The sequence below is a fragment of the Amblyraja radiata genome, chromosome 20 (genome assembly GCF_010909765.2).
Source record: "Amblyraja radiata isolate CabotCenter1 chromosome 20, sAmbRad1.1.pri, whole genome shotgun sequence".
Lineage (NCBI taxonomy): Eukaryota > Metazoa > Chordata > Chondrichthyes > Rajiformes > Rajidae > Amblyraja > Amblyraja radiata.
Genome location: NC_045975.1, coordinates 17,995,694 through 18,008,803, shown reverse-complemented (window position 1 = coordinate 18,008,803; position 13,110 = coordinate 17,995,694). Strand labels below are relative to the sequence as shown.

The window sequence follows — 13,110 nt, the reverse complement described above, 5'->3', positions numbered from 1 at the left end:
ACCTTAATTGTTGGAGATTTGAATTATGGATTGATACTTGGAAATTCATTTGCGGATGGTTGCTTCTTTACAATAATCATGCAGATGAGTCATTATGCATAAATGCATGTGCTGTCTATATCATATAAATTAATGACTTAATAAAAAGAATAATTTCAGTCTAAATTATAAATAATATTTTCATTGCATCAGTGAGGACTGCATTAAAATTGATCTAATGGTGGTGCTTTGTTTAACTCAGTGTATCATTCATTCATGTAATGCTTCCGTACACCCTCAATTGAACTTCATGCTTGAAGGCAAGTGAGAAGTTTGTTTTTGAATTAAACTTTGGAGAATTGTACTGAGCCCATTTAAAAATAAGTTTGAGTTTATCCATTCAGAACAAATTTGAGAATAAATAATTCAGCAGATCATTTTTGTAAGGATTTTAAACTTTTTGATACTAATAGCACAATTGTAGACTTTAAATTTCAATTCTTGTGTTCAGTAATCAAAATTATTTCTGTCATGCTTTTTCTATGATCTTGTGGCCAGATGGGTTATGGAAGCCGAGCAATGGAGTTGCTACAGATGTATTATGAAGGGAAATGTCCTTGTCTGGAAGAGCAAGAAGGCCATAAATCCACCGAAATAACCACTGTCAGCAGTGAGGTACGGTCGGGTAAAGTTTGGAATTACAACGATGGTAAAAGAATATAACTTTAGTCAAACAGCAATTCTGGACACTACCTGACTGAACCGAATTGCTTAACCTTATGTGGATCTGAAGATTTTTTTAACATTTGAGTATATTTTTGTAGCTAATTGCCATTTCAGAAACCCTTTCATGATTAAAAGACATTTTCTATGATATACTATGTATTCAGAAAGTATTCAGACCCCCTTCACTTTTTCCTCAATTTGTTACGTTACAGCCTTATTTTAAAATTGATTATTATTTTTTTAATCATCAATCTACACACAATACCCCAGAATGAAGAAGCAAAAACAGGTGTTTAGACATTTTTGCAAAGTAATTAATAAGAAATAACTGAAATATCACATTTACATAAGTATTCAGACCCTTTGCTATGGCACTCAAAATTGAGCTTCGTTTCATCCTGTTTCCATTGATTATCCTTGATATGTTTCTACAACTTGATTGGAGTCCACCAGTGGTAAATTAAATTGATTGGACATGATTTGAAAAGGCACATACCTCGTCCATATAAAGTCCCACAGTTGACAGTGCATGTCAGAGCAAAAACCAAGCCATGATGACAATGGAATTGTACGTAGACAGGATTGTGTCGAGACATAGATCTGGGGAAGGGTATAAAATAATTTCTACAGCATTGCAGGTCCCGAAGAGCACAGTGGCCTCCGTCATTCTTAAATGGAAGAACTTTGGAACCACCAGGACTCTTTATAGAGCTGGCCGCCCAGCCAAACTGAACAATCGGGGGAGAAGGGCCTTGGTCAGGGAGGTAACCAAGAACCCAATGGTCACTCTGACAGAGTGACCATTGGGTTCCTCTGTGGAGATGGGAGAACCTTCCAGAAGGACAACTATATCTGCAGCACTCCACCAATCAGGCCTTTATGGTAGAGTGGCAAGACGGAAACCACTCCTCAGTAAAAGGCACATGACAGCCTGCTTGGAGTTTACCAAAAGGCACCTAAAAGCATCTCAGACCATGAGAAACAAGATTCTCTGGTCTGATGAAACCAAGATTGAACTCTTTGGCCTGAATGCCAACTGTCACGTCTGGAAGAAACCAGGCACCGCTCATCACCTGGCCAATACCATACCTACGGTGAAGCATGGTGGTGGCAGCATCATGCTGTGGGGATGTTTTTCAGCGGCAGGAACTGGGAGACTAGTCGGGATCGAGGGAAAGATGAACAGAGCATAGTACAGAGAGATCCTTGATGAAAACCTGCTCCAGAGCGTTCTGGACCTCAGACTGGGGCAGAGGTTCACCTTCCACCAGGACAACTACCCTAAGCAAAAAGCCAATACAACGCAGGATTTGCTTTGTGACAAGTCTGTGAATGTCCTTGAGTGGCCCAGCCAGAGCCCGGACTTGAACCCGATCGAACATCTCTGGAGGGACCTAAAAATAGCTGTGCATCGACGCTCCCCATCCAACCTGACAGAGCTTGAGAGGATCTGCAGAGAAGAATGGGAGAAATTACCCAAATACAGGATGATCAGCCGTGATCACATTGAATGGCGGTGCTGGCTCGAAGGGCCGAATGGCCTACTCCTGCACCTATTGTCTACAGGTGTGCCAAACTTGTAGCGTCATACCCAAGAGGAAAATCGAAGGTAGACAAAAATGCTGGAGAAACTAAGCGGGTGAGGCAGCACTAATGGAGCGAAGGAAATAGGCAACGTTTCGGGTCGAGACTCTTCTTCAGACTGATGTGAGGGGGGGGGGGGGGGGGGGGGGGGGAAGCTGAGAAGGGGAGGAGAAAGCAGGGACTACCTGAAATTAGAGAAATCAATGTGTGACAGAGGTTCACCTGCACTTCCTCCAACCTCATCTATTGATTCCGCTGCTCTAGATGTCAGCTGCTCTACATCGGTGAGACCAAGCGTAGGCTTGGCGATTGCTTCGCCCAACACCTCCGCTCGGTTCGCATTAACCTATCTGATCTCCCGGTGGCTCAGCACTTGCGCAACTCCCCCTCCCATTCCGAATCCGACCGTTCTGTCCTGGGCCTCCTCCATGGCCAGAGCGAGGACCACCGTAAATTGGAGGAGCAGCATCCCATATTTCGCTTGGGCAGTTTGCACCCCAGCGGTATGAACATTGACTTCTCTAATTTCAGGTAGTCCCTGGTTTCTCCTCCCTTTCTCAGCTCTCCCTCCGCCCACTGGAATATTTGGAAACTAAATATTTTCATCCATTGTGGTGTTTATTAATAATGGTTTTACCTGTACGTACATGGAAATTAGGGATGTACACGATGAGTACACATTCATCCAGGCGTATCTGCTTGTGCACTTTTTCTACTTCCTCAATTTCATTGTAAGCCATTTAAATTTTGAATCTTTTTACATTACATTGTGTTGTTTACATCCATCATCTGAAATATTTATTACTGGTTTCCACATTGGATAAATATTTTTCTTTTTACGTTCTCTTATTTTTAGACAATGCTCGTGTTTATCTTTCAGCTGTGCTTCATTCCTAAATTACAGGCCTCTTTTCCGTAGTCTACTGCTCTATGTTTTCCGTATTTGTAAAGCACAATACCTAGGATATAAGTTCTTATAATTATTATTCTAACTGGGAAATGGATTAAATCAATTGAAGGTGCTGAAAGTGGTATTTTTTTCAAGTGAAAATGCATTGAATTCATAGAAACTTGTTTTCACAATGACCCTGAAGAATGCAGTAGTCCTAATTTAAATTGTATTAAAATCTTTCTATAATAGGCTATAAGCTTACTAGAAGAGACCTTGACACCGCGCAAAGACTTGCCACCTTTACTACTGAAGCTCAGTGAACGACCTGCAGAGAAACTTGACTACCTGGGAGTATCTTATGGCCTCACGTCACAACTGTTGAAGTAAGTTACGTCTGCTCAATTTTCAGGACAGATATTTTGAAATATTTTGTTGTTACCTATTTGGAAGTATTGTAGCTTGTTTCATTTAATCGTTTCAACAATTGTATTGTTTATTTAAAAAAATACGTTTCCCTTCCCATTTGACTTCTTACATTAGATAGAGCTATGTGTTTTCTCAAACTAGGATGTATTAATGTCAACAGTTTAAAAACACTGTTTCTAATTGTATTCTGAAATGAATAGGTTTCACAGAAAACAGAGCAGGCTAACAATTGCTGTCAGTAGGCCACAGCACAAACTGGAACATACAGCGGCTCACTGGGTGGCTATTTAGGTCATATGATTTTGTCAGAGTCTAAGATTGTAACATAACTAGATTTAGGATAAAGATGCTGAAAATTCACGGCTTATCCATTGCATTTACCAATTATGGTTAGAAATTCTTGTTCAGAATTTGATTTTGGCAGCTGGTTTTTGATTAAAATGTTAACCTCCTCTGAATGCTGATTGAGCAACTGTAATTTTCCAGTATTTATTATTTTTGTTTTTAATTTCTCAGTTTTCCTTATGCAGTATTTATAACTTATTGGTAGTCATGATTATTGACCATGTGATCTACTAATTGCCAAACCCCCAAACAGTTCATTTTGAATGGTGGAGTAATACATGCAGCTATTGTAAGAATATTTCTATCTTCCTGTAACGTGTGTAGCAGTATTTTCTTTTGTAATGGGATTGCTTTGGAGCAGCAACTTAATTTATTTCTATCAGCAGAACAGTGCTTCGAAGTGACAGTCATCCATACAGCAGTACCCGCATGCACCCACAGACATTTGCAATGCTTCTGGTGGTTCAGTGGCAGATAACATCATGAATTAACTCATGGATGAGTTTTGCATGGCAGTACTCTCAACTTTACAATCATTATTCTACCACTGGGTTGATTAGTACGGGTGTCAGGGGTTATAGGGAGAATCATAAGCATACTTTATTAGCCAAGTATGTTTTGCAACATGCGAGGAATACGAGAAGGCAGGAGAATGGGGTTAAGAGGGAGAGATAGATCAGCCATGATTGAATGGCGGAGTAGACTTGATGGCCTCATCACTTAGAACCTTATGACCTTTCCTTGCGTCTGACAAGTTTCATTATGTGCTTTTAATGTGCTTTTGGCTGGCTAGCTTAAATGAAAAGTATAATCTGAGAGGAATCAATTGAAAATATGGCTGGTAAATATGTTTAACAAGTGAAATTTGTACCAAATTGGCATTCCATTGGTTAAAAAGTGACATGAGACCACTTCTATGGGGATGTGAGCAAGAATTGTGGCATTGAACCAGCTAGTAAATTATGGCCATGGAGATCTAAAGCTGTACTCCACTTATGCAAATGCATGCAACTGCAGACACTCATTTTAAGAAAGACACAAAGTGATGGAGTAACTTGGGGTCAGGCAGCACCTCTGCAGAACATGAATAGGTGATGTTTCGGGCTGGGACTCTTCTTCAGACTCAATTGAAGGCGTGGATCCAGCGGTCCATTGCAGGTCAAGGTGAGTGAGGCCTGGAGTTATGGGACTAACAGAGCGTGGACCTGCTGGTGCTAGTGCATAGTGAAGAGTGTATAACGCAGGGCATGGAAGGAGAACTTGCAAGAGGCGATGGTAGGTACCTGAAATCCTGGTTGGGTCTGAACTGGGAGGCCTGGAAACAGAGTTGGAAGCCATGTAGCACAAAATGACAAAATCTGTTGTACTTGTGTAAGGCTTGATTGTACTACTGACTCCCATAGCTATCTTGACCACTTCTTCCCACCCTGCTTCCTGTAAAGACTCTATCCCCTACTCCCAATCCCTCCGTCTATGCCGCATCTGCGCCCAAAATGAGGTGTTCCAGACCAGAGCATCGGAGAGGTCCTAATTCTTTAGGAAACGGGGGTTCCCCTCTTCCATTATAGATGAGGCTCTCACTAAGGTCTCCTCGATATCCCGCAGCTCCACTCTTACTCCCCCTCCCCCCAAATTCGTAAGAAGGACAGAGTCCCCCTTGTCCTCACCTTCCACCCCATAAGCCTTCGTATACAGCATATAATCCTCCAACATTTTTGCCACCTCCAACGGGATCCCACTACTGGCCAAATCTTCCCATCTCCACCCCCTGCTTTCTGCAGTGACCGTTCTCTCCGAAACTCCCTAGTCAACTCGTCCCTTCCCACGCAACCCACACCCTCCCCAGGTACTTTCCCCTGCAAATGCAGGAGATGCAACACCTGTTCCTTTACCCCCCCCAACCTCATCCAAGGACCCAAACAGTCTTTCCAGGTGAGGTAGAGGTTCACTTGCACCACCTCCAACCTCATCTACTGTATCCGCTGTTCCAGGTGGCAACTTCTCTACATCGCGAGACCAAACACAGGCTCGGCGATCGTTTCACTGAACACCTCCGCTCAGTCCGTCTTAACCTACCTGATCTCCCGGTGGCTCAGCACTTCAACTACCCCTCCCATTCCCAATCTGACCTTTCTGTCCTGCGCCTCCTCCATTGTCAGAGAGAGGCCTAGCGCAAATTGGAGGAACAACACCTCATATTTCGTTTGCGTAGTTTACACCCCAGCGGTATGAACATTGACTTCTACTTCAGATAGCCCTTGCTTTCTCTTTCCAGTTCTCCCATTAGTCTTACTGTCTCCGACTACATTCTATCTTTGTCCCGCCTATTCTATTCTATGCCGCCCCCTCCCCTGACATTACTCTGAAGAAAGGTCTCGACCCTAAACGTCGCCCATTCCTTCTATCCAGAGATGCTGTGTCACCCGCTGAGTTACTCGAGCATTTTGTTCTCGTGTATAGTGTGATTTGATTTGAGTGGATAGCATGCAAACAAAAGCTTTTTACTGTATCTCAGTATATGTGAGAATAATATACCAATACCATATTCATTTTGCACCAATTGGTACTATTACCAAAATGAATTTCAGCTTCTCATCCTTACAGCATCACCCAAACCCATTGACTTACACCTGGAGAATGGCAAGTACAGCAAGCACCATTTGCAGGTTCCTTCCTTGTTGTCCTTACTAAGGAAATACTTTGTTGATTCGTCACCTTGCTGAGTCTAAACCCTTGAACCCCCGATCCAGCAACACTGTGGGAGCACCTATAAAAAGGACAAGTAACAGTTCAAGACAATGAATGCCACAGCTTTCTCAAAGGCCACTAGAATTGGGCATTGAACACTGGCCTTGCCAGCAATGGTCACACTTTGTAAATGATTTTTTTTAAATGCTGGTAGAGGGCATTGGTGGGGGCTTGCAAAAGTAACCTGTAAGAATAATAAGATGTCCTTTGGAATGGGATTAATGTTAATTTAGAATTTATCAAATGGTTTCCTGGCAAGATATAACTCATTTTTATATGTGCACTTCTGTTTCAAGGTTCTGGAAGCGAGCAGGATACGTTCCAGTATATCTAAGGCAGACACCTGTAAGTTCTTTTAATTAAAAATGTTGTTTGAATATATTAATCTGAACAGAATTAGGCATACTGATTAATAATCAGTAATTGGAATGTCAAGTATCTTCTGATTGAATTCTTTATTTCTGTTTATAGTGGAATACTATTATCTTAAAATTAGCCTGTGCCATGTTAATAATAGAATTGTCAAAGAAATGAAAGTTTGTGGCGGAGTCGTTGTAAGCTAGAAAACTAACAGAAGAACGAGTCCAATTGGCTCACCTTGTATCATATCATGTCTTTAGAAACATAGAAAATAGGTGCAGGAGTAGGCCATTCGGCCCTTCGAGCCTGCACCGCCATTCAATATGATCATGGCTGATCATCCAACTCAGTATCCTGTACCTGCCTTCTCTCCATACCCCCTGATCCCTTTAGCCACAAGGGCCACATCTAACTCCCTCTTAAATATAGCCAATGAACTGGCCTCAACTACCTTCTGTGGCAGAGAATTCCTGAGACTCACCACTCTCTGTGTGAAAGAGGTTATAAGAGATTCCAATATAGTCTGGAACTCTTTTATGGCTTAAAACATTCATATCGAAGTACTTCATGAATGAGATGAGAGTTTCTGCCTCTGATGTCCTTTCAGCAAATAAGAGGTCCCGAGAGGGGGAAAAATTTCCCTATTTACTTTCTAATTGGTCACCTAATTGGATTCAAAATTGGCTGGGTGATTAGGAAGCAAAAGGTGGAATTGTGTTTCTGATTGGAAGTCTGTGGACTGTTGCATACTGCAGGGATTGGTGCTTGCTGTTTGTAATATATGTTAAAAACTTGGCTATGAATGTAGGAGTAATTATTAGTAATTCTGCATATTATGTGAACATTGTTGGTGTTGTGGTCAGCAAGGAAGATTGTATAAAACTACAGCAGAATGTAAACCAGATAGAAAGTTTGGTGAACCATTGGCTGATAAAAGTAACGATATAAAGGGTGCAACTTCACACAGAAGACACTGGGTATATGGAGCATGCTGGCAAAGCAAGTGGAGAGGCAGGTACCGTTTATAACATTTAAAGGACACTTTACAGGCTCATGGATAGGAAAGGTTTAGAGGGTTAATCAAGTTAAACCCTTTTAGATAGGAATCTTGGTTGGCATGGACGAGTTGGGCCGAAGGGCCTGGTTTTGTGCTGTATAACATGATTATGACCCACAGAACAGTGTAACCCTGAATTTTTACTATTTTAAAAGCTTATTGCAGTCAATCTAAAACACCACACAAAATATAAAATATTACAAGAAGCTGCAAAAAGTAAAATGAGATCAATTATTGCAAAATGTCATGTTCTGTACTTTGATTTAATCTTGCATAGCTTTAACTTCTAATTGTAATTTCAACCCTGGTGCATTTCTCATTTATTCTGAGTGCACTTCATACTTGCAAACATTCGAGGAGTGACCCCATTGGATTAATCACTATTGTTGATCTCTCCAGTTTGCAGTCCATTAGAAGTGGAGGGGCAGGTAGAGTAGAGACAGCAGGGACTCTGCTGAAGGACTCGGACAGCTTGCATGAGTGGGCAGAGAATTGGCAGATGGAATACAGCGTAGCAAAATGTGGAGTCATGCATTTTCAAAGTAGGACTAAAGGTGTAGACTACTTTCTAAAAGTGGAGAGAATTCAGAAATCTTAGAAACTTGGGAGTGCTGGTGCAGGATTCTCAAAATGTCAATTTGCAAGTTGAGTCGGTAATAAGGAAGGCAAATACAATCCTAGCATTAATTTCAAGAGGACTAGAATATAAAACAGGGATGTAATGCTGGGGCTTTGCAGGCCATGGTCAGACCGCATATGGAGTATTGTGAGCAATTTTGGGCCCCATATCTGAGGAAGGATGTGCTGGCGATGGAGAGGGTGGTCCAGAGGAGGTTTACAAGAATGATCCCAGGATCTCTCCGGATCCCAGGAATGAGTGGATTAACATATAGAAACATAGAAATTAGGTGCAGGAGTAGGCCATTCGGCCCTTCGAGCCTGCACCGCCATTCAATATGATCATGGCTGATCATCCAACTCAGTATCCCGTACCTGCCTTCTCTCCATACCCTCTGATCCCCTTAGCCACAAGGGCCACATCTAACTCCCTCTTAAATATAGCCAATGAACTGGCCTCGACTACCCTCTGTGGCAGAGAGTTCCAGAGATTCACCACTCTCTGTGTGAAAAAAGTTCTTCTCATCTCGGTTTTAAAGGATTTCCCCCTTATCCTTAAGCTGTGACCCCTTGTCCTGGACTTCCCCAACATCGGGAGCAATCTTCCTGCATCTAGCCTGTCCAACCCCTTAAGAATTTTATAAGTTTCTATAAGATCCCCTCTCAATCTCCTAAATTCTAGAGAGTATAAACCAAGTCTATCCAGTCTTTCTTCATAAGACAGTCCTGACATCCCAGGAATCAGTCTGGTGAACCTTCTCTGCACTCCCTCTATGGCAATAATGTCCTTCCTCAGATTTGGAGACCAAAACTGTACGCAATACTCCAGGTGTGGTCTCACCAAGACCCTGTACAACTGCAGTAGAACCTCCCTGCTCCTATACTCAAATCCTTTTGCTATGAAAGCTAACATACCATTCGCTTTCTTCACTGCCTGCTGCACCTGCATGCCTACTTTCAATGACTGGTGTACCATGACACCCAGGTCTTGCTGCATCTCCCCTTTTCCTAGTCGGCCACCATTTAGATAATAGTCTGCTTTCCTGTTTTTGCCACCAAAATGGATAACCTCACATTTATCCACATTATACTGCATCTGCCAAACATTTGCCCACTCACCCAGCCTATCCAAGTCACCTTGCAGTCTCCTAGCATCCTCCTCACAGCTAACACTGCCCCCCAGCTTAGTGTCATCCGCAAACTTGGAGATATTGCCTTCAATTCCCTCATCCAGATCATTAATATATATTGTAAATAGCTGGGGTCCCAGCACTGAGCCTTGCGGTACCCCACTAGTCACTGCCTGCCATTGTGAAAAGGACCCGTTTACTCCTACTCTTTGCTTCCTGTTTGCCAGCCAGTTCTCTATCCACATCAATACTGAACCCCCAATGCCGTGTGCTTTAAGTTTGTATACTAATCTCTTATGTGGGACCTTGTCGAAAGCCTTCTGGAAGTCCAGATACACCACATCCACTGGTTCTCCCCTATCCACGCTACTAGTTACATCCTCGAAAAATTCTATAAGATTCGTCAGACATGATTTACCTTTTGTAAATCCATGCTGACTTTGTCCAATTGATTTCACCACTTTCCAAATGTGCTGCTATCCCATCTTTAATAACTGACTCTAGCAGTTTCCCCACTACCGATGTTAGACTAACTGGTCTGTAATTCCCCGTTTTCTCTCTCCCTCCCTTCTTAAAAAGTGGGGTTACGTTTGCTACCCGCCAATCCTCAGGAACTACTCCAGAATCTAAAGAGTTTTGAAAGATTATTACTAATGCATCCACTATTTCTGGAGCTACTTCCTTAAGTACTCTGGGATGCAGCCTATCTGGCCCTGGGGATTTATCGGCCATTAATCCATTCAATTTACCCAACACCACTTCCCAGCTAACCTGGATTTCACTCAATTCCTCCAACTCCTTTGACCCGCGGTACCCTGCTATTTCCGGCAGATTATTTATGTCTTCCTTAGTGAAGACGGAACCAAAGTAGTTATTCAATTGGTCCGCCATATCCTTGTTCCCCATGATCAACTCACCTGTTTCTGACTGCAAGGGACCTATATTTGTTTTAACTAATCTCTTTCTTTTCACATGTTTTCACAAATGAGAGAGTCTAGGACCAGAGGTCATAGCCTCAGTATAAAAGGATGTTCCTTTAGGAAGGAGATGAGGGGGAATTTCTTTAGTCAGAGGATGGTGAATCTGGTTAAATTCATCGCCACGGAAGGCTGTGGAGGCAAAGTCGATGAATATTTTTTAAGGCAGAGATAGATTCTTGATTAGTACAAGTTTTAGGGGTTATGAGGGGAAGGGAGTGCAGTAGACTTGATGAGCCGAATGGCATAATTCTGTTCCTTTCACATTAATTTATTCACTTTGTAGCACCTGTTATACATTGAATGAATTCTTAACTAAGTTTGCATTTACCTTCTTAAATCCGTACCATGTGTAGCTGTTTTGTTTTAAGTTTTGAAAAACTATTTAACTGTTTTGCATTATTGTAAACTGGTCATTCTGCAACTTTTAATTAAGTTTTTGTTGTTAATTGCAGAATGATTTGACTGGTGAACATTCTTGCATCATGTTGAAAATATTGAATGAGGAGGAGTTTGTGGACACTGCACAAAAAAATTGGTTGCATGCCTACTGGACAGGTATAATGCATTATCACATTCAAGATTGGTGTTGAAATATTAGCTTATATAATTGTAGGGTTTTTTTGTTCCTTCTAAACACATTGATATAAATCCTCATTTTGTTGGCTAATTCAATTGTTAAATTTTCTATAAAAGAGAATATGATCAGTTTTCTAAATATTGGCCTGCTTAAAAAATATGCTTCAATTGATCAACTTTGTTGCCCCAAAACTTGATCCAACATTTCTTGTTGGGTTGAAACATACAGATCAAATTAAATGTATAGCCATGGACACTCACATGGACCCTAGCTATGTCTGCCTTTTTGTCAGTTATGCTGAACAGTCCATGCCACATTTGCCCAGGTGACATATTCTCAACTGCACTCCTCTGACACATCATTACTCTCAGTAGTATTTCACATTAAAAAGCAGTTGATGAGTGAGTGGTGCATTAAAGGAGGATTTCTATACTACCCCTCTCTTCTTACCTGTTAGATGGACATTTACTATTCAATGTCTTCTCAATCAGTGATTGCAAATTACAGATGACTTGGGTTTCACGGGCTCTTCTGCTTCAATCGTAATGTTTCCTTGAAGGATATTTTCGACTAGTTTAACCATTCTGCTTGTGTTGTTCACAATGTCCATTGTTAAAGTAGCAAGGACTTTCACACAAATATCTTTGCGCACTAATTTTCAAATCCAAACTTCAAATTGGAGCATGCAGCACATTTGCAAATTCACGTTTTAGTTGATGGATTAAAACTGAACCAGATAGGCAGTCAGTAGAAAATTATTTAGTCTTTGTAAAAAGAAATTTTTGTTGCCCAAAACAATGTTTTTATCGCATTCGTTAAACATGGCAATGCGATTTGAAAAGAAAGGGAAATGTTTAAAAATGAAACATTGTTAAAGCAATATGATTGAATGTGCTGAGTAAATGTATGAATAAATGTGCGATTGTCACTGGATAGATTTCAGAAAACGGTTCCTGTCCCTCCTTGGCTACCAGTTCAGTAATTTCCTTCCATCTGTGGGACTGAATATTCTTCAGAATAAAAGCATGAAAAGGGAATCCATACCACGTAAGTAAACATCTGTAATTTGCATATTTTGTTTAGTCCTTCCATGCTCCCACAATCATCTCATATGCGCAAATGCTGCTTGTAGCCGCTTCAGTTACTAATGTTCTTGTATGAATCTCCTTGTATAGAGCATCACCTGGTTAGCTGTTCTATCCTGCTGGTAATAATATTTAGCAAGATTTTCACCCATCTCTATTATAGGGTTTAGATTTAGATTTACTATTGTCATGTGTTCTAAGGCACAGTGAAAAGCTTTGTTTTGCATGCTTTCCAATTAAATCAGATAATACTATATATTAATACAATTAAGACAAACTCAAATATCATACGTAGAGCAAAGGGAAAGACAGAGTTCAGATGTAGTTCTCAGTATTGTAGCGCACCAGTTTAAGAGTCAAAATCCATTGTCTGCATTAGGATAGTGATGAATCAGACTGTACCATAGCTTATGGAAGGACCATTTAGAAACCTGACAAAAGAGGAAGTTGTTATAAAGCCTTATTCAAGTTTCTGTATTTCCTGCCCGACAGGAGCTGGAAGAAGGAATGACCGGGGTGGGACAAGTCTTTGATTATGTTCACAGCTTTTCTGAGGCAGCGTGAAATGTGGATGGAGTCAATGGTGGGGAGTCTCATCAGTGT

General features: G+C 41.3%; 1 protein-coding gene across 1 annotated transcript in view; it reads left to right on the top strand.

The window, feature by feature from the left end:
- The window catches only part of nat10 (N-acetyltransferase 10), a 50,981-nt gene that overhangs the window by 28,721 nt on the left and 9,150 nt on the right, over positions 1-13,110 (top strand). The window contains exons 19-23 of the mRNA XM_033038902.1: positions 538-654; positions 3,431-3,564; positions 6,997-7,045; positions 11,298-11,400; positions 12,359-12,469. Coding sequence (XP_032894793.1) covers positions 538-654; positions 3,431-3,564; positions 6,997-7,045; positions 11,298-11,400; positions 12,359-12,469 — 514 coding nt within the window. The remainder of the gene's footprint in view (positions 1-537; positions 655-3,430; positions 3,565-6,996; positions 7,046-11,297; positions 11,401-12,358; positions 12,470-13,110) is intronic.